This window comes from Pristiophorus japonicus, chromosome 6 (assembly GCF_044704955.1).
Source record: "Pristiophorus japonicus isolate sPriJap1 chromosome 6, sPriJap1.hap1, whole genome shotgun sequence".
NCBI lineage: Eukaryota > Metazoa > Chordata > Chondrichthyes > Pristiophoridae > Pristiophorus > Pristiophorus japonicus.
The window spans coordinates 13648473-13673705 of record NC_091982.1 but is presented as its reverse complement, the minus strand read 5'-3'; the positions used below and the strand labels follow the sequence as shown (position 1 = coordinate 13673705).

Sequence of the window (25233 nt, the reverse complement as noted above, 5' to 3'; positions counted from 1 at the left end):
GGCGGAGGGAGGGAGGGAGTGAGGCGGAGGGAGGGAGGGAGTGAGGCGGAGGGAGGGAGGGAGTGAGGCGGAGGGAGGGAGGGAGGGAGGCGGAGGGAGGGAGGGAGTGAGGCGGAGGGAGGGAGGGAGTGAGGCGGAGGGAGGGAGGGAGTGAGGCGGAGGGAGGGAGGGAGTGAGGCGGAGGGAGGGAGGGAGTGAGGCGGAGGGAGGCGGAGGGAGGGAGGGAGTGAGGCGGAGGGAGGGAGGGAGTGAGGCGGAGGGAGGGAGGGAGTGAGGCGGAGGGAGGGAGGGAGTGAGGCGGAGGGAGGGAGGGAGTGAGGCGGAGGGAGGGAGGGAGGGAGTGAGGCGGAGGGAGGGAGGGAGGGAGGCGAAGGGAGGGAGGCGAAGGGAGTGAGGCGAAGGGAGTGAGGCGAGAGGGAGGGAGGAGAGAGGGAGGGAGGAGAGAGGGAGGAGAGAGGGAGGAGAGAGGGAGGAGAGAGGGAGGAGAGAGGGAGGAGAGAGGGAGGAGAGAGGGAGGAGAGAGGGAGGAGAGAGGGAGGAGAGAGGGAGGAGAGAGGGAGGAGTGAGGGAGGAGTGAGGGAGGAGAGAGGGAGGAGAGAGGGAGGAGAGAGGGAGGAGAGAGGGAGGAGAGAGGGAGGGAGGAGAGAGAGGGAGGAGAGAGAGAGGGAGGGAGGAGAGCGAGGGAGGGAGGAGAGCGAGGGAGGGAGGAGAGCGAGGGAGGGAGGAGAGCGAGGGAGGGAGGAGAGAGAGGGAGGGAGGGGAGAGAGGGAGGGAGGAGAGAGAGGGAGGGAGGAGAGAGAGGGAGGGAGGAGAGAGAGGGAGGGAGGAGAGAGAGGGAGGGAGGAGAGAGAGGGAGGGAGGGGAGAGAGGGAGGGAGGAGAGAGAGGGAGGGAGGAGAGAGAGGGAGGGAGGAGAGAGAGGGAGGGAGGAGAGAGGGGAGGGAGGAGAGAGAGGAGAGAGGGAGGGAGGAGAGAGTGAGGGAGGAGAGAGTGAGGGAGGAGAGTGAGAGGGAGGGGAGAGAGTGGGAGGAGAGAGGGAGGGAGGAGAGAGGGAGGGAGGAGAGAGGGAGGGAGGAGAGAGGGAGGGAGGAGAGAGGGAGGGAGGAGAGAGGGAGGGAGGAGAGAGGGAGGGAGGAGAGAGGGAGGGAGGAGAGAGGGAGGGAGGAGAGAGGGAGGGAGGAGAGAGGGAGGGAGGAGAGAGGGAGGGAGGAGAGAGGGAGGGAGGAGAGAGGGAGGGAGGAGAGAGGGAGGGAGGAGAGAGGGAGGGAGGAGAGAGGGAGGGAGGAGAGAGGGAGGGAGGGGAGAGGGGAGGGAGGAGAGAGGGAGGGAGGAGAGAGGGAGGGGAGGGAGGGAGGGAGGAGAGAGGGAGGGAGGAGAGAGGGAGGAGGAGAGAGGGAGGGAGGAGAGAGGGAGGGAGGAGAGAGGGAGGAGGCGAGAGGGAGGCGAGGCGAGAGGGAGGAGAGGGAGGAGGGAGGAGAGGAGGAGGGGGAGGGGAGAGGAGGGGGGGAGGGAGGGAGGAGGATGCTTTCTCTCTTCTCTTTCTCGTCTTGCCTGCTCTGTCTGCTCTGCTCTTCTTAGGAGCGGAGAGGAGGGAAGGGAGGAGAGGGGGAGGCCAAACGGGCCCGGCCAATAAGCAGAAGCCGAGCCGAAGTCTTCGTGCGGGGCCCGTCCCCAGCAAGATGCCGGGCTGTCGTGCCCCACCGAAGCCCTGAAGCGGGAGTGGACCTGAGCTGAAGGCGGGGGGGAGCCGGAGCGGAGCGGGAGCAGTGGTGGGGGGAGGGGGGGAGCGGCAGGCAGCGGAACGGGAGCTGGGTGGGGGGGGTGCGGGCAGCGAAGCGGGAACTTGGGCGGGGGCAGGCAGCGGAACGGGAGCTGGGTGGGGCGGGAGAGAGTCAGAGGGAGCGTGAGTTGAACAGGAGGGGAGCCACAGCCAGAGCTGGAGCTGAAGAGGAGGGTGGTGCAGTCCGATCTTCGCAACCCCAGTGAGCCCATTTAGCCAGGGCTAGGTGCGGCGTGCTTCGGGGCCCCTCCCAAACAGTTTCAGGCGCCTGCATCTACTCTCGCGCACATTTGCAGAGGTCCCGGCACTGTTTTCAGCGCAAGGACCTGGCTTCGCCCCCCCACAGCTTGTGCTGTGCCATGCCGAGGGCCTGGATTGACCTGAGGGAGTGGAGAATACCGAGGTAAGTTTTCGGTGTGGTTTTGAGTGCGGAAATCAGGCATGGCTCACTGGGCTGTGCCATTCTAGGCGCGGCTCGAAACTTGACCCCCATAAAACACCAATGTTTTTCCATTCAATTTGAGATCATAAGACGTCAGAATGGAGATTGGGAGTGGGAGAAGGGTCATGGAGGAGGTGATGTAATAGCCTTATAGCGAAGCTTAAAAGCAAGACTATTGTACTGTTAGTTGGGAGATAAAAAAGGGATAATGTGTGTATCTTCTGCAGTAACCCTTTGTAATAGTGCATGGTCATAAGTTTGTTCAGGTTTATTTAATCTTAATAAACAGCAAGTGTTTGACTCAGTGTTCAAGAATTCATCCTTGGCATATTGAAGCAGGACTGCAGCCTTTGTCTATAATATTGTTTTTTTTTAAATCACATTCTGAACACCCAGCCAATTAATCCCAGTACAAAACAAACTCCCCCCCCCCCAACCAACGAATTAAAGCCATCCGAACCCGATGTCTAACCCAGGGAGATTTTATGCCAAAATAATATCCTCCAGAGATCCATTCTTGAGGGGAAGACCCATCACAACAGCACTGAAAGGAACTTGAGTTTTAAAAACTGGACATGTGATCCAGTGTATATGTTAATGAGAAGATTGTTATATTTTTGAAGAATTTGCATTGATACATACACAAACATTTTTTTTTGTAAAATTGTTGAATTGTTCTTTGACCTTATGTCAGTATAACCAAGCATTTATAAATTCCTAAATAATATTTAGGGCAGGAGATGAAGCAGGGTCAAAGGTTACGCAAGGCGAGTATCCCGTCACAACAAATTCCATGTTAACTCCTGTCTCCGTGACATTTTATGCCTATTTTAAATACAATCACTTGGACAAGCAATGTGTAATGATGAATTTACTTCATCTTAAATCTACCGAAGCCAACCTGCATAAATAGTCTACAATCTGAGTATATTATTTTTCATTAAAGCCAGTTGATTTGAGTATTCAACAAGTTTGAACAGTTATCCAATAAGCACCAACTCATGATGTAGTCTCCTGTTAAGAATCTAGAAACTTACAGCACTGAAGGAGGCCATTCAGCCAGTCGTGCCAATGTTGGCTCTTTGAACAGCCATGCTTTGTCCCACAAAACCCGTTTTTTGTCCGTATCCCTGTAAATTCCTCATCCTTAAGTACCTGTCTAACTCCCTTTTAAAATGATTTATGGAATCAGCTTACACCAGTGTTTCAGGTTGAGCGTTCCAGATCCCGACAACTTCAAACATTTCTCCTCATCTCCCCTCTAGAATTTTATCCAATGATTTTAAATACATGATCTCTGGTTCTTGACCCACTCGCAAGAGGGAATTATTTTTCTCTATCTACTCTATTAAAACTTCTCATCATCTGGATTATTAGGTCACCTCTTAACCTTCTCTGTTCCAAGGAGAACAGTCCTAACTTTTCCAACCTCTCCTCATAACTGAGGTCCCTCATCCCTGGTAACATCCCGGTAACCTTCCTCTGCACCCTTTTTAAGGTCTTTACATCTTTCCAGAATTGTCCACAATACTCGAGCTGAGGACCAACCAGTGATTAATAAAATTACTTCGGATTACATAGAATATATGGCACAGAAACAAGCCATTTGGCCCAACCAGTCCATGTTGGTGTTTATGCTCCAGTCAAGCCTCCTTCAGTCTTTCCTAAATCTATCCACATACCCCTCTATTTCCTTCTTCCTCATATGCTTGTCTCGGCCTCCCCATAAATGCATTTATACTACTGTATTCGCTTCAACCACTCCCTGTGGTAGCAAGTTCCACATTCTCACCACACTTTGAGTAAAGACGTTTTTTCTGAATTCCCTGTTTGATTTCTTGGTGACTATCTTATATCGATGGCCTCTAGTTATGCTCTTCCCCACAAGTGGAAACATTCTCTCTGTATCCACTCTATCAAAACCTGATGATGGGGAAGTCCAGAACCAGGGGACACAGGATAAGGGGTAGGCCATTTAGGACTGCGATGAGGAGAAACTTCTTCACTCAGAGTTTTTAACCTGTGGAATTCCCTACCGCAGAGATTTGTTGATGCCAGTTCATTGGATATATTCAAAAGGGAGTTAGATATGGCCCTTACGGCTAAAGGGATCAAGGGGTATGGAGAGAAAGCAGGAAAGGGGTACTGAGGGAATGATCAGCCATGATCTTATTGAATGGTGGTGAAGGCTCGAAGGGCCGAATGGCCTACTCCTGCACCGATCTTCTATGTTTCTATGTTTCATCATTTTAAAGACCTCTATTCGGTCACCCCTCAGCCTTCTTTTTTTTTTAAAAAGAGAAAAGAAACCCAGTCTGTTCATCCTTTCCTGATATGTATACCCTCATATTTCTGGTATCATCCTTGCAAATCTTCTCTGCACCCTCTCCAGTGCCTCTGTATCCTTTTTATAATATGGTGACCAGAATTGTATGCAGAGTGTAGTTTAACCAAGGTTCGATACAGGTTGAGCATAACTTCCCTACTTTTCAATTCTATACCTCTAGAAATAAACCCTACTGTTTGATTTGCTTTTTTTTAAGGCCTTGCTAACCTGTGTCGCAACATTTACCGATTTGTGCATTTGTACTCCGAGATCCTATGTTCCTCTAACCCACCTAGACTCTCACCCTCTCTATTCTTCCGACCAAAACACAATACCTCACATTTATGTGTGTTGAACTTCATTTACCAATTATATGCCCATTCTGCAAGTTTATTAATGTCCTCCTGTAATTTGTTGCAGTCCTCCTCAGTATTGACTATCGCCCCCAATTTGGTGTCATTCATAAATTTAAAAATGGTGTTTTTGATTCCAAAGTCTAAATCAATTAATATCAATTGTGAGCAACAGTGGTCCCAGCACTGATCCTTGTGGAACCTTCTGCCACTGTGAATGGCTACCTTTTACCCCTACTCTCTGTTTTCTGTCTTGAAGCCAGCTAGCTATCCATTCTGATACTTGCCCCCTGACTCCGCATTCTCTGACCTTGTTCATCAGTCTATTATGAGGTACCTTATCGAAGGACTTTTGAAAATCTAGATAAATTACATCTACTGCATTACCACTGTCTATTCTCTCTGTTACCTCTTCAAAAAAAATCAATGAGGTTGGTCAAGCAAGATTTCCCTTTTGAAATCCATGCTGACTATTTGTTATTATATTTTGCTTTCTAGATGTTCTTCTATTTTCTCCTTTAGTAGGGATTCCATTATTTTTCCTACCACCGATATTATTCTGACTGGTCTATAATTCCCTGGAAGTGTTCTATCCCCCTTCTTAAATATAGGTATTACGTTAGCTATCCCCCAGTCCTCTGGCACTTTTTCTAATGAATTATTAAATATGTGTAGTAAGGCCTCTGCTATCTCTTCCCTAGATTCTTTTAAAATGCATGGATGCAATCCTTCTGGACCAGGGGTTTTATCCTCTTTTGAGTTTGAGTTTGATTACTTTATTTAATATATCCCCCCTTTTTATGTTAAATGTGCTTATCTCATTACTATTCGCATCCAATGTCATGTCCATCTGTTCAACTCCTGGTAAATACTGAAGCAAAATAATTATTTAATATCATTATTTTGCCAAAATAATGCCATCTTTCTATCGTTACCTGTGGTATTATCCTGCCTATCCCTTTATGGCCCTATTCCCATCCCTTCCTTCCTTTTTTTTATTAAAGCAAAATACTGCAGATGCTGGAATTTGAAATAAAAACAGAAAATGCTGGAAATCTCAGTGGATCAAGCAGCATCTGTGGAGAGAAACAGAAGCAACTCTGCTGCTCTCCACAGATGCTGCCTGACCAGGAGATTTCCAGCATTTTCTGTTTTTATTCAATTTTTTTATTGATGTGCCTGTAAAATATTTTACTATTTTGTTTTATGTTCCTTGATAATTTAATTTCATAGTTCCTCTTTGCCTTCATAATTGTTTTTTGACTTCTCTCCTAATCTTTTCATTGTCACTTATCATGCACTCCCCTGATGTCTATGTACTTTAATGTATGCCTCTTTCCGTATCCCCAATTGTTCCCTTATGGCTTTATTCATCCATGGAGTCTCATTAGTGTTTAGTTTGTTCTTTCCTTTTAGCGGAATACTGTACAAAGCCGTTTTAAATGTTTCCCATTGCTGCTCTACATTGCTTTTTGCCCAATATTGTTGCCCATTTTATTTTCCCAAGTTCTATTCTCAGCCCATCAAAATCAGCTTTTCTCCAATCTAATTCTAACATGATCTCTTTGCTTTCTATATTCCATGCCTCTATTTATAAACCCAAGTAACCCATATGCTTTTTTAACCCTCTTATCAACTTTCCCTGCCACCTTTTAATGATTTGTGTACATGGACACCAAGGTCGCTCTACTCACCTACACTTTTCAAAATTGTGCCATTTATATAGTGTACTGTCTTTCCATACTAATCCTCCCAAAGCACATCACTTCACACTCTCCACATTGAACTCCACCTACCACGCTTCTACCTATTTCACCACCCTGTCTATTCCATCCTGAAGTCTACAATTATCCTCATCATTATCTACTACGTTGTCAAGTTTCAGGTCATCTGCAAACTTTAAAATGCTGCTCTCTACACCCGTGTCTTGGTTGTTTATAAAAATTGCAAAGAGTAATAACCCAAAACCAATCCTTGGGGGAACACCACTGCAAACCACCTCCCAGCCTGAAAAACATCCATTCACCACCATCCTATGTTTTGTGTCACTGAGCCAATTCTGTATCCATACTGCCACTTTCCCCTTAATTCCCTGAGCTTCTATCTTCTTAACAAGCCCTCCGGAATGTGACACTTTGTCGAATGCCTTCCAAAAGTCCATACATACATCCACTGCACAACCTTGATCAACCTTCTCTGTTACCTCATCAAAGAATTCAATCATGTTTTCAGACATGATTTGCTTTTAACAAATCAATGCGGGCTTTCCTTGATTAACCCAATAAATTAAATGTTTATTTTGTTGCTGATAAAGGTTTCCAATAACTTCCCCACCACCGATGTTAGACTGACTGGCCTGCAGTTTCTTGGTTTATCCCTCTCCCCTACATGCGCCTAAACCTGGACATTGCAGGGCCTCTTCAAGCGTGTGCGCACATCATACGCACCCGGAGAGGCTGCAATTTACAGCCTATTATGTCCCCTTGATCCTGATTCCCCCACCTGAGGAAATAGTTTCTCTGGGGCCAATTTTCATGAAGGCCTCCACCTGCCCAAGTGCCGCCGATGTACAGGACGGCACTTTGAAACATCCCGGGAATCAGTCTGGTGAACCTTCGCTGCACTCCCTCAATAGCAAGAATGTCCTTCCTCAAGTTAGGAGACCAAAACTGTACACAATACTCCAAGTGTGGCCTCAGCAAGGCCCTGTACAACTGTAGTAACACCTCCCTGCCCCTGTACTCAAATGCCCTCGCTATGAATGTCATTTGCTTTCTTAACCGCCTGCTGTACCTGCATGCCAACCTTCAATGACTGATGTACCATGACACCCAGGTCTCGTTGCACCTCCCCTTTTCCTAATCTGTCACCATTCAGATAATAGTCTGTCTCTCTGTTTTGACCACCAAAGTGGATAACCTCACATTTATCCACATTATACTTCATCTGCCATGCATTTGCCCACTCACCTAATCTATCCAAGTCACTCTGCAGCCTTATAGCATCCTCCTCGCAGCTCACACTGCCACCCAACTTAGTGTCATCCGCAAATTTGGAGATACTACATTTAAGCCCCTCGTCTAAATCATTAATGTACAATGTAAACAGCTGGGGCCCCAGCACAGAACCTTGCGGTACCCCACTAGTCACTGCCTGCCATTCTGAAAAGTACCCATTTACTCCTACTCTTTGCTTCCTGTCTGCCAACCAGTTTTCAATCCACGTCAGCACACTACCCCCAATCCCATGTGCTTTAACTTTGCACACTAATCTCTTGTGTGGGACTTTGTCGAAGGCCTTCTGAAAGTCCAAATACACCACATCAACTGGTTCTCCCTTCTCCACTCTACTGGAAACATCCTCAAAAAATTCCAGATTTGTCAAGCATGATTTCCCTTTCACAAATCCATGCTGACTTGGACCTATCATGTCACCTCTTTCCAAATGTGCTATGACATCCTTAATAATTGATTCCATCAATTTACCCACTACTGATGTCAGGCTGACCGGTCTATAATTCCCTGTTTTCTCTCTCCCTCCTTTTTTAAAAAGTGGGGTTACATTGGCTACCCTCCACTCCATTGGAACTGATCCAGAGTCTATGGAATGTTGGAAAATGACTGTCAATGCATCCAATATTTCCAAGGCCACCTCCTTAAGTACTCTGGGATGCAGACCATCAGACCCTGGGGATTTATCGGCCTTCAATCGCATCAATTTCCCCAACACAATTTCCCGACTAATAAGGATTTCCCTCAGTTCCTCCTCCTTACTAGACCCTCTGACCCCTTTTATATCCGGAAGGTTGTTTGTGTCCTCCTTAGTGAATACCGAACCAAAGTACTTGTTCAATTGGTCTGCCATTTCTTTGTTCCCAGTTATGACTTCCCCTGATTCTGACTGCAGGGGACCTACGTTTGTCTTTACTAACCTTTTTCTCTTTACATATCTATAGAAGCTTTTGCAGTCCATTTTAATGTTCCCTGCAAGCTTCCTCTCGTACTCTATTTTCCCTGCCCTAATCAAACCCTTTGTCCTCCTTTGCTGAGTTCTAAATTTCTCCCAGTCCCCGGGTTCGCTGCTATTTCTGGCCAATTTGTATGCCATTTCCTTGGCTTTAATACTATCCCTGATTTCCCTTGATCGCCACGGTTTAGCCACTTTCCCTTTTTTATTTTTGCGCCAGACAGGGATGTACAATTGTTGTAGTTCATCCATGCGGTCTCTAAATGTCTGCCATTGCCCATCCACTGTCAACCCCTTAAGTATCATTCGCCAATCTATCCTAGCCAATTCACGCCTCATACCTTCAAAGTTACCCTTCGTTAAGTTCTGGACCATGGTCTCTGAATTAACTGTTTCATTCTCCATCCTAATGTAGAATTCCACCATATTATGGTCACTCTGCCCCAAGGGGCCTCGCACAATGAGATTGCGAATTAATCCTCTCTCATTACACAACACCCAGTCTAAGATGGCCTCCTCCCTATTTGGTTCCTCAACATATTGGTTGAGAAAACCATCCCTTATGCACTCCAGGAAATCCTCCTCCACCGTACTGTTTCCATGATGAGCTAAGAAAAACCAGCGCGCATTGAAAAATCGGCGCAGAAAGACATCAGTTTTTCAGCAAAGTTTTGGAGGGAGCGAAGAACACTTAAAAATGTATAATAAGGATTACATTTTTTTTTAACCTTAAATCACAGTGAATGGAAGTTTGATGGAATTGTGTAAGTTTTCTTTTTTTTTAAAACTGACACACCACCACCGAATGTTTACAAATAGGGCTCGAGGGTCGGAGCGTCGGCTGACAGAATCTGACACAGGGCTCGGCTTCAAAATAAGCCCGAGCAGGGATGGGGGGCTGTGGAAGGCATACGGAAGGCATCAGAAGCTTGCATTACGCATCAAATATAGTCCGGGGGATTGGGGGGGAGGGAGTGGGGGCGGGTGTGTGGGGGGGTTCCCGATCACTGCGCCTGCTCAGACCTGGGTGTGGTCCATACAGACTTTGTGGGGAGAGAGAACAAAGATTAGGAAAAGGGGAGGTGCAACGAGACCTGGGTGTCATGGTACATCAGTCATTGAAGGTTGGCATGCAGGTACAGCAGGCGGTTAAGAAAGCAAATGGCATGTTGGCCTTCATAGCGAGGGGATTTGAGTACAGGGGCAGGGAGGTGTTACTACAGTTGTACAGGGCGTTGGTGAGGCCACACCTGGAGTATTGTGTACAGTTTTGGTCTCCTAACTTGAGAAAGGACATTCTTGCTATTGAGGGAGTGCAGCGAAGGTTCACCAGACTGATTCCCGGGATGGCGGGACTGACATATCAAGAAAGACTGGATCAACTGGGCTTGTATTCACTGGAGTTCAGAAGAATGAGAGGGGATCTCATAGAAACATTTAAAATTCTGATGGGTTTAGACAGGTTAGATGCAGGAAGAATGTTCCTAATGTTGGGGAAGTCCAGAACCAGGGGTCACAGTCTAAGGATAAGGGGTAAGCCATTTAGAACCAAGATGAGGAGAAACTTCTTCACCCAGAGAGTGATGAACCTGTGGAATTCTCTATCACAGAAAGTTGTTGAGGCCAATTCACTAAATATATTCAAAAAGGAGTTAGATGAAGTCCTTACTACTAGGGGGATCAAGGGGCATGGCGAGAAAGCAGGAAAGGGGTACTGAAGTTGCATGTTCAGCCATGAACTCATTGAATGGCGGTGCAGGCTCGAAGGGCTGAATGGCCTACTCCTGCACCTATTTTCTATGTTTCTATGTCCTGCCTGCCTGCTATTTTGAGCTTCTTGCAAAGGTAAAATTTAATTATGGGGGCAATACAGTCAATGTCATACCTTGGAGGAAACAATTGATTAGACGTCATCGCATGAGGAACCTCAGAGCACATAGTTTTCTGGGCAGGAGGCCTTACCCACGTCGTGTATATCGCGACGGACATTCGTACCTGCACTGAATGATGCAGACTGTGTCAGAAGGCTGCATTTCCGCAAGAGGTTGTAACCGAGATCTGTGAGTTAGTAAAAACAGGCCTGCAACCTGGAAGTGTCAGGAGGACTGCTTTGTCAGTTGAAGTGAAGATTACAGCTGCACTTTCATTCTATGCATCTGGATCATTCCAGGCCACAACTGGGGATGTGTGCACCATTTCTCAACATGCAGCACATATCTGCATTCAGCAGGTGTCTGTTGCACTATATCCCCAGAGAAATGACTACATAAAGTTCCCATGATTGCCCAGGCAATGCGTGATGGGTCTGTGGGCTTCGCCAGGATTGCTGGCTTCCCCAAGGTACAAGGCTACATTGATTGTACCCACAGTGCCTTGCGAGCACCTTTGGAGGCAGAAAAGGATTCCACTCCATTAATGTGTGACAACGTGCATCGCATCATGTCAGTTGATGCAAGATACCTGGGAGCACCCATGATGCGTTCATCCTACGCGAGAGCATTATATCTGCCATGTTCCAGCAGCAAGCAGAGCAGAGCTGGCTACTGGGAGACAAAGGGTACAGCCTCTCCACCTGACTCACGATACCCCTACGCGTAACCCAGACGGAAGCCAACCGGGAATACAACATGTCACACACTGTGACGCGCAGCATAATACAGAAGACCATTGGCATCTTCAAACAGCGTTTCCGATGCCTGGACCATTCCGGAGGCTACTTGTAATACTCTCCTGCGATTGTCAGTCAGTTCACTGTTGTGTGCTGCATGCTGCATAACTTAGCCATCATGAGGCAGCAACAGCTGGTAGTGGAAGACCCACCTGAGGTGAGAGTGGCTGATGATAATAATGAGGAAGATGCAGATGATGGAGGAGGAGGAGGACGCCGAAGACGAGGAAGCCATGCAACTACCTGAACCGGGACATGACAGCGGAGGAGGGCGGGCCGTCATGCCTCTTTCGAGCCTTACGCCAGCAGCTCATCCATGAGCACCATGCTGCCTGAAGGCCCAGCGCCAACTATTCCACATGGACCATGTTTACTGTTTGGACCCGTTCTGTAATTTTGTGTTGTGTTAATGGAACAAATGATGGAAATGATTCTTGTTTACTTCAAAAAGTTATGTTCATAATGGAAATGATTCAGTTATAATTTAAAATATATTTTATTCAAAAGTTTAACATTTGTTTGTACTTAACTTAAATAAAAAATATTCTTGGATCAAACTTTAAAGTTTTCACTTAAGATCACTCACAAACTCTAAGATCACTTACAAACTTTTAAACTTGTAAATTTACATAACTTACAAAACACTTTTAATTTGAAAACAGTTACAACAGTAACAATAACAGCAGCAGCAAAGAAAGGCTTCATCCATCTCTCCTCCACCTTATTCTAAGACCGCCCGCTGCACTTGGTCTTGGTGACGCCGCCACCCCTGCCCACAGGCAGTGACGCAGCATTTCGAACATCTCGGGCAATGCGCATTTCTTGATGGGGGGGGGGGGGGGGGGGCAGGCGGTAATGTGGAGGGCCCAGATGAAGAGGCTGGTCTGGGGATTGGAGTGGGAGCGGCAGCTGATTCTGTCAATGGGCGCGGGATCTGGGCGTGTTCCCTTATTGCAGCACCTAACTCTGACATTCCCTCCCTCATGTGCCCTGACAATGTCTCAACTACGTCCAACATTCCCTCCCTCATGTTCGCCGACAGTGTCTCACCCATCTGTGACATGCCCTCCCTCATGTTGAGCAAAAGTGTCAACTACCTGCGACATTCCTTCCCTCATGTGCACCGACATTGTTTCTACAGACTGAGATATTCCCTCCCTCATGTTCCCAGACAGCATTCCCATTTCTCGTGAGAGTGTTGTCACTTCTCCCGACAGTCCCGATACCTCATCACCCACCCCACTGATGGTGTCCAGGAGCAATCGTGTAAGGTCAATGCGCTCCGCACTTATTACCATCATGTGAACTACATCTGTTCGATCCTGCACCTCAGGAGAGAGCGGGCAAGCTCTCCTTCCTCTCTTCACCCTGGGTGTGGCTCGCAGCATCCCAGTGGGACCCGCAGCCTCGGATGGTGGGGCCCTGGGTGTGCCTTGCTGCATCCCACTGGGACCCGCAGCCTGGGACGGTGGGGCCCTGGGTGTGGCTCGCTGCACCGCACTAGAATCCACAGCCTCGGGCGGTGGGAAACCATGGACTGTCCCACCAACACTCAAACCACTACTCAGGGAAGGGGCTGGCACCTCAATGGACGGCACCTGCACCTCCTTAAAAGTAAGTTCAACAGTGGGGGCTTCATCCATCCCCTCCCCCTCACCCCCATGCTCTTGGTCTCAAAGGTGGGATTGGAAGGTGTTCTCCTCTTCCAAACCAAGAGCATGGGGGTGAGGGGGAGGGGATGGATGAAACCTCCACTGATGTTCTCCTCTTCAGGCTCGTCCTCGTCTGAATCTTCTTCTGCATCGTCAGGGTTGGCCTCAAGTTCTGAAAAATATAACAGAACAGACAAATGGTTAGCAGCAGAGGAGGGGGAAGGGTGGGTGGCATGAGTAGGCATGAACAGGCAGCAGGATGATTTGAAGGACCACGTTGAACGATAGCACATTGCATCAACCGAAGCATAGCTGAGGGAGACAGCCCCATGAACCGAAGCGTGGCTAGCCCACGCAGTACTTAACATTTAGGAAAGCCAGACTGTGGAATTTGCAGGGCTTACCCTTTCCCTCGAATGTGAGCCCAGCTTGTGCAGTGGTGGTTGGATTTCTTCAGGCAAGACCCATCAAAGCAGCGACCATCTCTTCCAAGAGTGTCAGTGCTGCAGATTTGCTGGGCCTCCTGCTGTTCGAGTTCTTTCTTGTTTGTTGTGTGCCACTTTCCTCTGCAAAGATGAAAATATAACTTTTTAAAGAGAGGGTGTCTTTCTGCTGGGTGGAACATATACAGATGGTCACATTTACAATTGCAATTCCATTGAAAAATGAAAATATTACTTACACTAACCACTTGACCAAGGTCCTGCCACTTCTTTTTGCACTGGCCTCCAGACCTCGGGATGGTCACCATTGCACAGGAATCTTGTGCAAGTTGGTTCCAGCGTTTCTTCATTTCTTTGAGTAGAACTTTTGTGTGACCTCTGCTGGTGTCCAGCTCCTGCCATCTGCCCTCAATCACAGTAACTAGTGCCTCCACTTCATCCTGTAAGAAATTCTTGGTCCTTGTGCCGCGTTGGCTACGGGGATCAAGGGGTATGGAGAGAAAGCAGGAAAGGGGTACTGAGGGAATGATCAGCCATGATCTTATTGAATGGCGGTGCAGGCTCGAAGGGCCGAATGGCCTACTCCTGCACCTATTTTCTATGTTTCTATGTTGCATCTTGTATTGCAGTTCCGATTTTTCTAATGATAATTAAAATTCTCACACAGTACTCAAAGTTGTCACACACACAACTGGCTCTTTAAAAATGGCCAATTGCAGAGCGGGAGCTGTACTGTGCATGCGCGCCCATAGGAATCACGTCAAAACGCCTTTTTTTCCCGCGCATGCGCAGAAGGGGCAGCATAATTTTTTCGGCGCAAACATTAGGCCCCACCTCCCGAGGGACTGCCTATGACAACGACGACGACGACCCCTCCCCCCCGAAGCAACAGGACAGAGTGCGCGGCGCGAATTTCAAAAAATAGAACGGGGAAACGTGGCATATTTATTCTTGGAGTAGCTGTGGCCAAGAAAAACGGGCGTCACTCTGGCAATACGCCAAAAAAACATCTTCGAGGAAAATTGAGCCCAAGAACTCTACAGCGCCCTCACAAAACTGGTCATGCTTCCTTCCAGTTTGGAGTGAGCATCTTTCACTGTAGGACTCTCTGTGAAAGCCCCGATGATTCCACAAATCGACATGCAGACTGGAAAAGTCCTAGGATTGATTCTCAGTATGTGGGAAGTTAACTTCTCAGCTATAGAAGTGCTACAACTAGCCTCACATATCCTAGGTTGGGTGGGGTGAAGGGGGGGTGGGGGGGAGGAGGATTGGCTATGGTTCGCTCCTGATCACTATTCAGTAACCTTTTCTGGAAAGTGTATGTGTGTGGGACAAGAAAGGACTCCTCTGTGATATTTACATGACCAAAGAGACTACCAAGACACACTGTTGCAGTTCATGCTGAATAATGGCTACTTCGATGAGGTAACAGAGGTTGCTCGGTTCTTGTGAGGGTCAGCACTTTCAGATAAGAGATTGGTAAGAGAAAGAGACCTAAAAGGTAAGAATGTTTGTGGAAGAATCACAATACCAGCTATTCTATGGGCACCACCAATTAAGGGTCATTACTCTGCCAAAAGAATTGCTCTGGAACTGCAGTAACTGATATGTTAGGATTATGGATTTTACACTTAATAATTATAGTGCTTCAGTATCTCTTGTATCCCAGTAACTGATAAATTGTAGCATGACTGAATTCATGTACTAGGTCCAGCTAAATATTCGCTGGAAGATAAATGAGATGAGATGATACAAAACCTTGGGCGCAGAGAGATGATATGAAACTTTATGCGAGTTATAGCAAGCACCCAGTCTAGTCACTGGGTTTATTCAATATTTTGATACCAACATGCCTTACGGAAAATAGAACTTAATATATGTTTTGCCACTTCAAATTGCTTCCACAAGTAGTAGACCTGTAACAATCAGTACTTCACCACTGAACATCAGGAGAACACCCTGTTCTTAGAACAGTGCTATAGCATTGTTCACATTCACCGGCAGAGCATCTGAAGAATAGTATCTCCTACAATGCAGCACACCCTCAGTGCTATGATTTGTGCTCAGGTCAAAACATAATCTTTTTTGTCCCCAAGTAAGCAAGGCTGATTAGCAGATGAGAACGTTTTTTTGTTGAAAAATGACAATAAAACAAGCTACACCAGAATTAAGGCCAAAGCACCAGAATACCAAACCCGCAGGAAGGTGCGAATTATGCAACAGATTTTATATTTTGTGGTTGACTATCCATCCAACGTGTTGATCCTAAACTCCTAAATTCTAAATTGGCTAGATTCCCAGCATTTAAAACAAAAGAAAATGTATATGTACAATTAAACATATTAAATGCAGAACAAAAAGGCTCAAGAGTGTTCTCCCATGTTCTTTCCCTTCAGATTAACTGCCTGAAGTGTTAAAATGTGCATTAATTACAGGAAGAGCAGGTACATCACTCTTGTATACAACACACTGTACAATAACAACTACTTGCATTTATAAAGCATCTTTAAGTAGTAAAACATCTCAAGGCATTTCACAGGAGCATCATCAAACAAAAGGCGATAACCAAGACACACAAAAGAGATTAGGACAGTTAAGAAGTAGGCTTTAAAAGGAGTGTCTTTAAGGAGAGAGAGGTAGAGAGGTTTAGGGAGGGAATCCCAGAGCTTGGGGCGTAGGCACCTAAAGGCACGACCTCCAATGGTGCAGCGATTGAAATGAGGGATACATAAGGTCAGAATTAGAGGAGTGCAGGGATCTCGGAGGGCAAAAGGAGGTTACAGAGATAGGGAGGTGCGAGGCCATGGAGCGATTTGAAAACAAGGATGAGAATTATAAAATCAAGGCCTTGCCCGAATGTAAGCCAATGTCGGTCAGCGAGCAGAAGAATAAAGGGTGAATGGGGACGGTGCAAGTTGGAATCCGGGCAATAAAGCTTTCGATGAGCTCAAGTTTATGGAGGGTGGAAGATGGAAGGCTGGCCAGGAAAGCATAGGAACAACAACAGGAATAGGCCATTCAGCCCCTCGAGCCTGTTCCACCATTCAATGAGATGATAGCTGATCTGTGACCCAACTCCATATAACTGCCTTTGCCCCATATTTCTTAATTTGGTTAACAGAAATCTATCAATCTCAGATTTAAAATTAATAATTGACCCAGCATCAACTGTCATTTGTGGAAGAGAGTTCCAAACTTCTTTAACACCCTTTGCGTGTACAAGTGTTTCCTATCTTCACTCCTGAAAGGCCTGGCTCTAACCTTTAGGCTATGTCCCCTTTGACTATTGGAATAGTCAAGTCTAGAGGTAGAGACATGGATGAGGGCTTCAGTAGCGGATGAGTGTAACCCAAGCTGATTTTCCCTCCTCCCTAGCCTAGGGGCTCCGAGGAAATTGTCCTGCCCCGGTTGGTGATCAATAAACACATCAAAGATCCGTGTTTGAACTTGAAACCATCCTAGTCTGTATGCATTCGTCTTACACATGCAGAGCTTGAAATGCTACGATGCTGACATATTGGAAGTTTACTGCATGCTTCAGGGGAACACACTCCAAATCTCTATTAAACATATAGCAGCTGTGCCACATTGCTCTGTTAAAGTGGTTGTTATTCTCTAGATAATATGCAGTCAGTTATTTTCCAGTATCACAATAGCAAATATACTCTTCCATTACAGGGCCTTATAATGACTATTTTGTCCCCTCCATTCTGTCATGAGACAACCATGACTGCACTCTTCAAAAGTCAGTGTAGGCAACACTGCTGAATGTGGCAAGCTCAACACTCAGGAGCAGACATAACATAGAATTGAAAAGTAGAGAACTGAAATTGAAAAGTAGAAAAGTTATGCTAAACTTGTATCGAACCTTGGTTCAACGACACTTGGGAGTACTGTGTACAGTTCTGGTCGCCATTTTATAAAAAGATATAGAGGCACTGCAGAGGGTGCAAAAAAGATTTACAAGGATGATACCAGAACTCCAAGGTTATACCCATCTGGAAAGGATGAACAGGCTAGGAGAGGGCTGAGGGGTGACTTAATAAGGTTTTTAAAATTATGAAAGGTTATGATAGAGTAGACACAGAGAGTGTCTTTCCACTTGTGAGGAAGAGCAAAACTAGAGGCCATCTATACAAGATAGTCACCAAGAAATAAAATATGGAATTCAAAAGAAACTTCTTTACCCAGAGAGTGGTAGGATTGTGCAATGCGCTACCACAGTGGAGTAGTTGAGATGAATAGTACAGATGCATTTATGGGGAAGCTAGATAAACATATGAGGGAGAAGGGAAGAGGGATATGCTGATAGTTAGTTAAGAAAGGATGGGAAGAGGCTCAGTGGAGCATAAACGTTGGCATGGACTGGTTGGGCCAAATGGCCTGTTTCTGAGCTGTATATTCTATGTAATTGTTTGAAAGAACATAAACAGTTTCTATCCTAATAACTCAGTTGGTGGAGCTTTGATCTCTCATCTGTGCTGTTAGCTCATTTTAGCCTAAAAGGCAGTAGGGAGCTATGATTGGTCTGAATGCCTTGGGGTTGGGGAGAGGTCATGAAATCGTACCTCAAAGATTCAGCAGTTTGGGAACAAAATACCTTTAGAAAAAAAAAGGATTTTGTCTCTCTTGCCAATGTTGTTCTTCTCTAAAAGTTGGGCATTATTCCACAGATGCCAGTCACCTTTTAGTACCTCACCCATGTGGCCAGGTGTAAACCTTTCCAGTGAGTGTTAGCATGCTATTCAATCATGTCGGACATGATACCCAAGCCAGATCTTTGAACCACATGCCTTTCCAGCAGGGGTGACTGAAAGCAATAGGGCTTGGGTACACTAGATGAATTTCCCCCTCCTTAATCTAGGGGTACTGAGACAAACTACAGCACTCTTATTGCTGCCCCAGCCAAGATTAGCTAATTCAGTACAGATCAGGGATCAAACCTGGGAAATTACAAATCTAGCTATACCAGTTGAAAAATGTAATGTAGGTGTTGGGTAGGGACAGTGTCAAAAATAATTAGCATTTGTTTAGCTCTTCTTCCACAGCAAAACTCATCAGCACTTCTGAAAAAATTAGATAGGAAAAACATTGAGCACAAATTAAAATGGTTGGGGAAGGTGACTGAAAATATGGTGAAAGAGGAAGCTATTCAAGGTGGGTCAAGATGGAGTTTATAGGAAGAGAATTTCAGAATTCAGAGGAATGACAGCTCAAGGCTTACAACTGATGCTGAGGTGGAGGGAGGGAGGTGGAGATGCATAGCAGACCATAATCGCAAGAATGGCGAGTGCATGAGGAGACATAGGGCCGGAGTTAGGTTGGCATAAGTCAATGGTGACATTTGGAACTATGGAACAGAATTTGAAATCAATGTGGACAAGAAACCAACTTGGTTGGTGAGAACACGAGCGATTGATAAGCCAGACCTAACATGGGATAGCATGCGGACAGCGAAGTTTTGAAGGAGTTGGAGTTGTACACCGCCGAGCTCGAGAGGCTGGCAAAGACGGTGTCGGAGAAGTAGAGCTGGAGGTAACAAAGGCATGGATGAGAGCAGAATGGACTCAGTTTTGATTTCCTACACCATCCTTCCCTCCCAACCTCAGTACTTAAATAATCTGCAAGGGGCCACAGTCTAAGCTCACGTGAAGAATAGCCACTTGGGCGAGGTACCAGAAGATCACCAGCACCAATGAAACTGTACCCTAGTTTAAGTCAATGCATTGGGAAACAAGTGACTTGCATCATCATGCCTTAAAAAAGAGAGAAAAATACCAGCTCCAGATCAGTATCCAAAATTGTTTTTAAAATCCCATTCTGTCTGCATAGGCATTCACTGATCGATCCAAGATGATGGCAACTGAATTAGTCAGGACCTTGCCAGCTTGAATAGTCAAATCTCCTCGGGGGCCAATAGATGCAGCATAAATCATACTTGGTAAGTTTAACACAGGATTCAGAACGAAGAAGAACTTTATGATGAACATTTTTCCACTGTTGCAAGTATATTACTTTACATCATGTCTGATGATGAGCAGCTTTTGCAATAAGTAGAAGACCCTAGCACCTTCATTTATCACTCAACTGTGCTGTGATGTTATTAGTTACTCCTATCAAATGGTTAGGTTTATATTCAGTTATCATTTCAGTGTCTCGAGAAATTAGATCACCTTGGTGAGAACGTAAATGCACATAGATGAAGCAACACTCAGCACTGAATGCCAGAATTCATTAACAGCACAAGGACAATTGTAAGACACAAATAAATTAAACAGAATATTCTGCTGGTGTTGCGAGTTATAGGTTTGTCATTGAAAGCAGTGGTAATAGGAGCAATTTGAGCCAGTGAATTAAAAATCACAAAAAAAAACATTAAAGTGCAATTTTTTCCTACAGTACATCGATACCAATAAACTATGTTAGCCTAATAACATTGTTTTCAGTGATAGTCAGCAATTCAAGGCTTGAATCCAGTGCAAACAAGCACTATATTCTTCATCTCCTGTCTCCATATTTCTACTTAATTTTATCTAGCTGCTACTCAACTCATGAGTAATTTATTAAAATTTAGATCATATTATACAGGTAGTACATAAATTAGGTTCCAGATCTAATGTCTCTACATCTGATTGATACTTCTGTTAATAGCTGAGAAGTTACGAGAGATTTCCTTCTATTGATAACATCTGATACATTTCTATAGTTTCTCATGCCATCTCAAAGCACTTTACATTGAGAAGCAAAAATGCTGTGCACTGCACAGGTAATAAAAAGGGAAAACAGAAAAGGATGGAGGAACAAAGGCACAGTCTAACAAGGGATTTGAAAAGTAGCAGGCAACACACAAGGATTTAAGAAGGAAATTTCAGAGGCAAGAGGTGCAGATGCTGAAAGAATGTCAACTAATAGTGGAGCAAAGGGACATAATGAGTAACAGACTCGGATGACAAGGTTGTGTATGGGGACGTATGGCCAAAAGAGATTGTAAAACTAAACTGGGGCAAGGCCCTGGAGAAACTTGAAAGCAAGGTCCTCAAAGTCAATTCGGTGTGTGTGTGTGTGTGAGAGAAAGAGAGAGAGAGAGAGTGAGGGAAGCCTGTGGAGCTTGGAAAGAATCTGGATGATGAGAATGCTGGATTCTGTTCAGCTGAAGATACAGGTCCAACTGTTTTTAAAATAGCTGTAATTTGTGGAGGATAGAGAAAGAGGCTCCAGTGGAATAACTAAAACAAATTGTTTGTCCAAACTGGAGTTATTGAGACTGAAAACAAAGGCAGCCCACAAAACCTGTGGATGTTTAAAATAAAAAGTAAAAATGTGTCAACTGTATAATAAATAGCAAACACTGTGGCGGCTGATGGGCTACTCTGTCTTCCGCACTGGACTCAGTGAAGATTTCTGCGATGGTGAAAATCCATATTAAACGGCTATTATTGACGGCTCGCTCCAGCAGTTAAATGGCAAGAAGCCGGGCTGTCCTCCGGCCCCAGCACTCTCCCTCTCTCTGAGTCAGTGAGATTAGCCAGAGCTCAGGGCCCTGCACTCGAGGAGCAGCTCTCTCTCTCTCTCTCTGCACGCTGTTGCTGGTGTCTGCGGGGATGCCCGAGGCCCGAGTCCAGCCGCAGACAGACACTGTTTATTGTTTACATGGACGCGGCTCTAGGCCCGGCTCCCTCGCACCGGCTTACTCACCCCGCCGGCCCGGCTGCCTGGCTGAGTGACTGGCCGTCCCTGCCCTGGACGCTCGGCGATTTCTCCTACCTCTTTCTGCTTGGGGTCCTGCGGGTAAACGTCTGGCGGCCCGAGCCGAGGCCTTTTCAGCGGCCTGTGCTCATAACTCAATATCCCGAACGCCGCCATCTTTGGGAAACCCGGCTTCACCCAGCGAGCAGCGCCGAGCACTGACGGAAGTTACCGAGTCCGAGCGCTGGCGGAGATTACCGAAGCCGAACACCCAAGGATCATTTTGGTCATCCGGCTGTCTGGACACAAAACTCTCCCACCTTGCTGATAGATGACACACTCTATCTATCCCTATTGGGATACTGCTGGACTTTAACCAGGTGAAACCTTCCAGCTAACCAGCACAAACCAGACTGATTCCCGGGATGGTGGGACTGACCTATCAAGAAAGACTGGATCAACTGGGCTTGTATTCACTGGAGTTCAGAAGAGTGAGAGGGGACCTCATAGAAACGTTTAAAATTCTGACGGGTTTGGACAGGTTGGATGCAGGAAGAATGTTCCCAATGTTGGGGAAGTCCAGAACCAGGGGTCACAGTCTAAGGATAAGGGGTAAGCCATTTAGGACCGAGATAAGGAGAAACTTCTTCACCCAGAGAGTGGTGAACCTGTGGAATTCTCTACCACAGGAAGTAGTTGAGGCCAATTCACTAAATATATTCAAAAGGGAGTTAGATGAAGTCCTTACTACTCGGGGGATCAAGGGGTATGGCGTGAAAGCAGGAAGTGGGTACTGAAGTTTCATGTTCAGCCATGAACTCGTTGAATGGCGGTGCAGGCTAGAAGGGCTGAATGGCCTGCTCCTGCACCTATTTTCTATGTTTCTAAAGCATTAGTAAGCTATCTGCTGCTTGCCCAGCCAAGACCACCCTTACCCATTTGGACATTGACTCGCTGAGCCTAAAGAATCTCAACCCTCAGTGGTAGGTATGTCCCTCCAGATCCTAGTAATGAATCAGGATCACTGGTCAATGCCCTGGAATACTGCAAGCCTCCAGGCACAGATGTCAGATTACTGGCTCTGTCTCTTACGCCCGTTCCCTACTGTGCAGTCCACTCCAGTCTCATGAATCACCCCCTTGATCCCACCACCGGGGGTAGATCTAGGGTTGGCAACTCAACTCTGGTGGGACATATTCCTGGAAGTTTCATCACATGACCTCCTGCCTCCAACTGCCCGCCCACTCAAACAGCCCGTTCCCCCCTCCAATATTTTTAGAACTGATAAACAAAAGAGTGCAAAGAAAATGACAAATGGCACACAATCAATGCCCCATTGATTTTTCTCCCACCTTGGCTAATTTCTGGAACTCTCTCTCTAAACCTCACTGTTACCCTTTAAAACCCATTTCTATCACTATGTCTTCAGTCACATCTCTTAACTTCCCCACCAGGCTCAGTGTCCATTCACTTTATTTGTTTATTCTTTCCTCTCTGTAGAGCACTTTTGGACACTTTCTATATTAAAGGTGCTTTATTAATGCAACTTATTGCTAGTGATTGATTCAAACTTCTAATTTTTCATTGGAAATATGTAATCTGAGAGACAACTTGATCTCAGAACCCCCAGCCCCCCCTCTTATTTCACTGAGCGACTGGGGAGGGAAGGGGAACAGCCAGTGGTTGTGGTCCACATTGGTACCAATGACATAGGTAGAAAGAGGGGTGAGGTCCTGAAAGCAGAGTTTAGGGAGCTAGGAGTAAGATTGAAAGCCAGGACCTCAAAGGTGCTAATCTCGGGATTACTGCCAGTGCCACGTACTAGTGAGGGTAGAAATAGGAAGGCTAGTCAGATAAATATGTGGCTGGGGCATTGGTGTAGGAGGGTGGGCTTTAGTTTCCTGAACAATTGGGACCACTTCTGGGGTAGGTGGGGCCTGTACAAGTTGGACAGGTTACACCTCAACAGAGATGAGACCAATGTTTTTGCGGGTGGTTTTGATAGTGCGGTTGGGAGGGCTTTAAACTAGCTTGGCAGAGGGATAGGAAACCAGGAGAGGGCTCTGAGCTAGTTAGAGTGGGTGAGAGCTCAGATGAACAGAACCCCAAGAAAGGATGCAAAAGGCAGGAGGCAACAGAGCAGAGTAGCACTGGGGTAAGTATAAACCACAAGGTGATAGGAAGGGACAATATGTATGAATATAAAGGAGCTGCAGGAGGGGTCAAAACTAAAAATCATGGTTTAAAAACCAGTATTAAAACACTTTACCTAAACGCACGCAGCAATAGAAACAAAGTAAATGAGTTGAAGGCACAAATCATTACAAATGGGTATGATTTGGTGGCCACTACTGAAACCTGGTTGCAGGGTGGCCAAGACTGGGAATTAAACATATACAGGGGTATCTGACAATTCGGAAAGATAAACAAGAAGGGAAAGGAGGTGGGGTAGCTCTGTTAATAAAGGATGATATCAGGGCAGTTGCTCCAATAAACAAAATGTTGAATCATTGTGGGTGGAGATTAGAGATAGTAAGGGGAAAAAGTCACTGATGGGCGTAGTTTATAGGCCTCCAAATAATAACTTCACGATGGGGCGGGCAATAATCAAGGGAATAATGGAGGCATGTGAAAAAGGAACGGCAGTAATCATGGGGGATTTTAACCTACATATCGATTGGTCACATCAAATCGCACGGGGTAGCCTTGAGGAGGAATTCATAGAATGCATACGGGATTGTTTCTTAGAACAGTATGTTACAGAACCTACAAGGGAGCAAGCTATCTTAGAGCTAGTCCTGTGTAATGAGACAGAAATAATAAACGATCTCCTAGTAAGTGGAGCTGGAAGAGGGGACAGAGTGTAGTGTAACAAAATTTGCAGATGACACAAAGATTAGTGGGAAAGCGGGTTGTGTAGAGGTCACAGAGAGGCTGCAAAGAGATTTAGATAGGTTAAGCGAATGGGCGAAGGTTTGGCAGATGGAATACGATGTCGGAAAATGTGAGGTCATCCACCTTGGAAAAAAAACAGTGAAAGGGAATATTATTTGAATGGGGAGAAATTACAACATGCTGCGGTGCAGAGGGACCTGGGGGCCCTTGTACATGAAACTCTTTTAGAGTCTACCTGCAAAACATAAAACATTAAACCATGCCACCCGACCTGGGTGACACACCAGACATTTACAAGGCCCTTTTTTTCCTATTTTTTTTTTTTTTTTGTGTTTTTCTTTTTTTTTGGTTTTTTTTTTTGGGCACTAAAATCACAATTTTTCCCCAGTGCCCCCTATAAAAGGGAAGGGGACACTAAAAGCACCGGCAATTAAAACAAATTAAACTTTAAAACGTAAACTTTAAACTTTAAACTTTTAAACTTTAAAAGGGGTTGACTGTGGATGGGCAATGGCAGACATTTAGAGACCGCATGGATGAACTACAACAATTGTACATTCCTGTCTGGCATAGAAATAAAAAAGGGAAGGTGGCTCAACCGTGGCTATCAAGGGAAATCAGGGATAGTATTAAAGCCAAGGAAGTGGCATACAAATTGGCCAGAAATAGCAGCGAACCTGGGGACTGGGAGAAATTTAGAACTCAGCAGAGGAGGACAAAGGGTTTGATTAGGGCAGGGAAAATGGAGTATGAGAAGAAGCTTGCAGGGAACATTAAGACGGATTGCAAAAGTTTCTATAGATATGTAAAGAGAAAAAGGTTAGTAAAGACAAATGTAGGTCCCCTGCAGTCAGAATCAGGGGAAGTCATAACGGGGAACAAAGAAATGGCGGACCAATTGAACAAGTACTTTGGTTCGGTATTCACGAAGGAGGACACGAACAACCTTCCGGTTATAAAAGGGGTCGGGGGGTCTAGTAAGGAGGAGGAACTGAGGGAAATCCTTATTAGCCGGGAAAT

General features: G+C 46.0%; 1 protein-coding gene across 1 annotated transcript in view; it reads right to left on the bottom strand.

Annotated features, from left to right (window-relative positions):
• Positions 1–21505, bottom strand: part of med12 (mediator complex subunit 12) — a 190997-nt gene extending 169492 nt beyond the window's left edge. The window contains exon 1 of the mRNA XM_070882632.1: positions 21397–21505. Coding sequence (XP_070738733.1) covers positions 21397–21495 — 99 coding nt within the window. The 5' untranslated portion in view covers positions 21496–21505. The remainder of the gene's footprint in view (positions 1–21396) is intronic.
• Positions 21506–25233: the final 3728 nt, after the last annotated feature.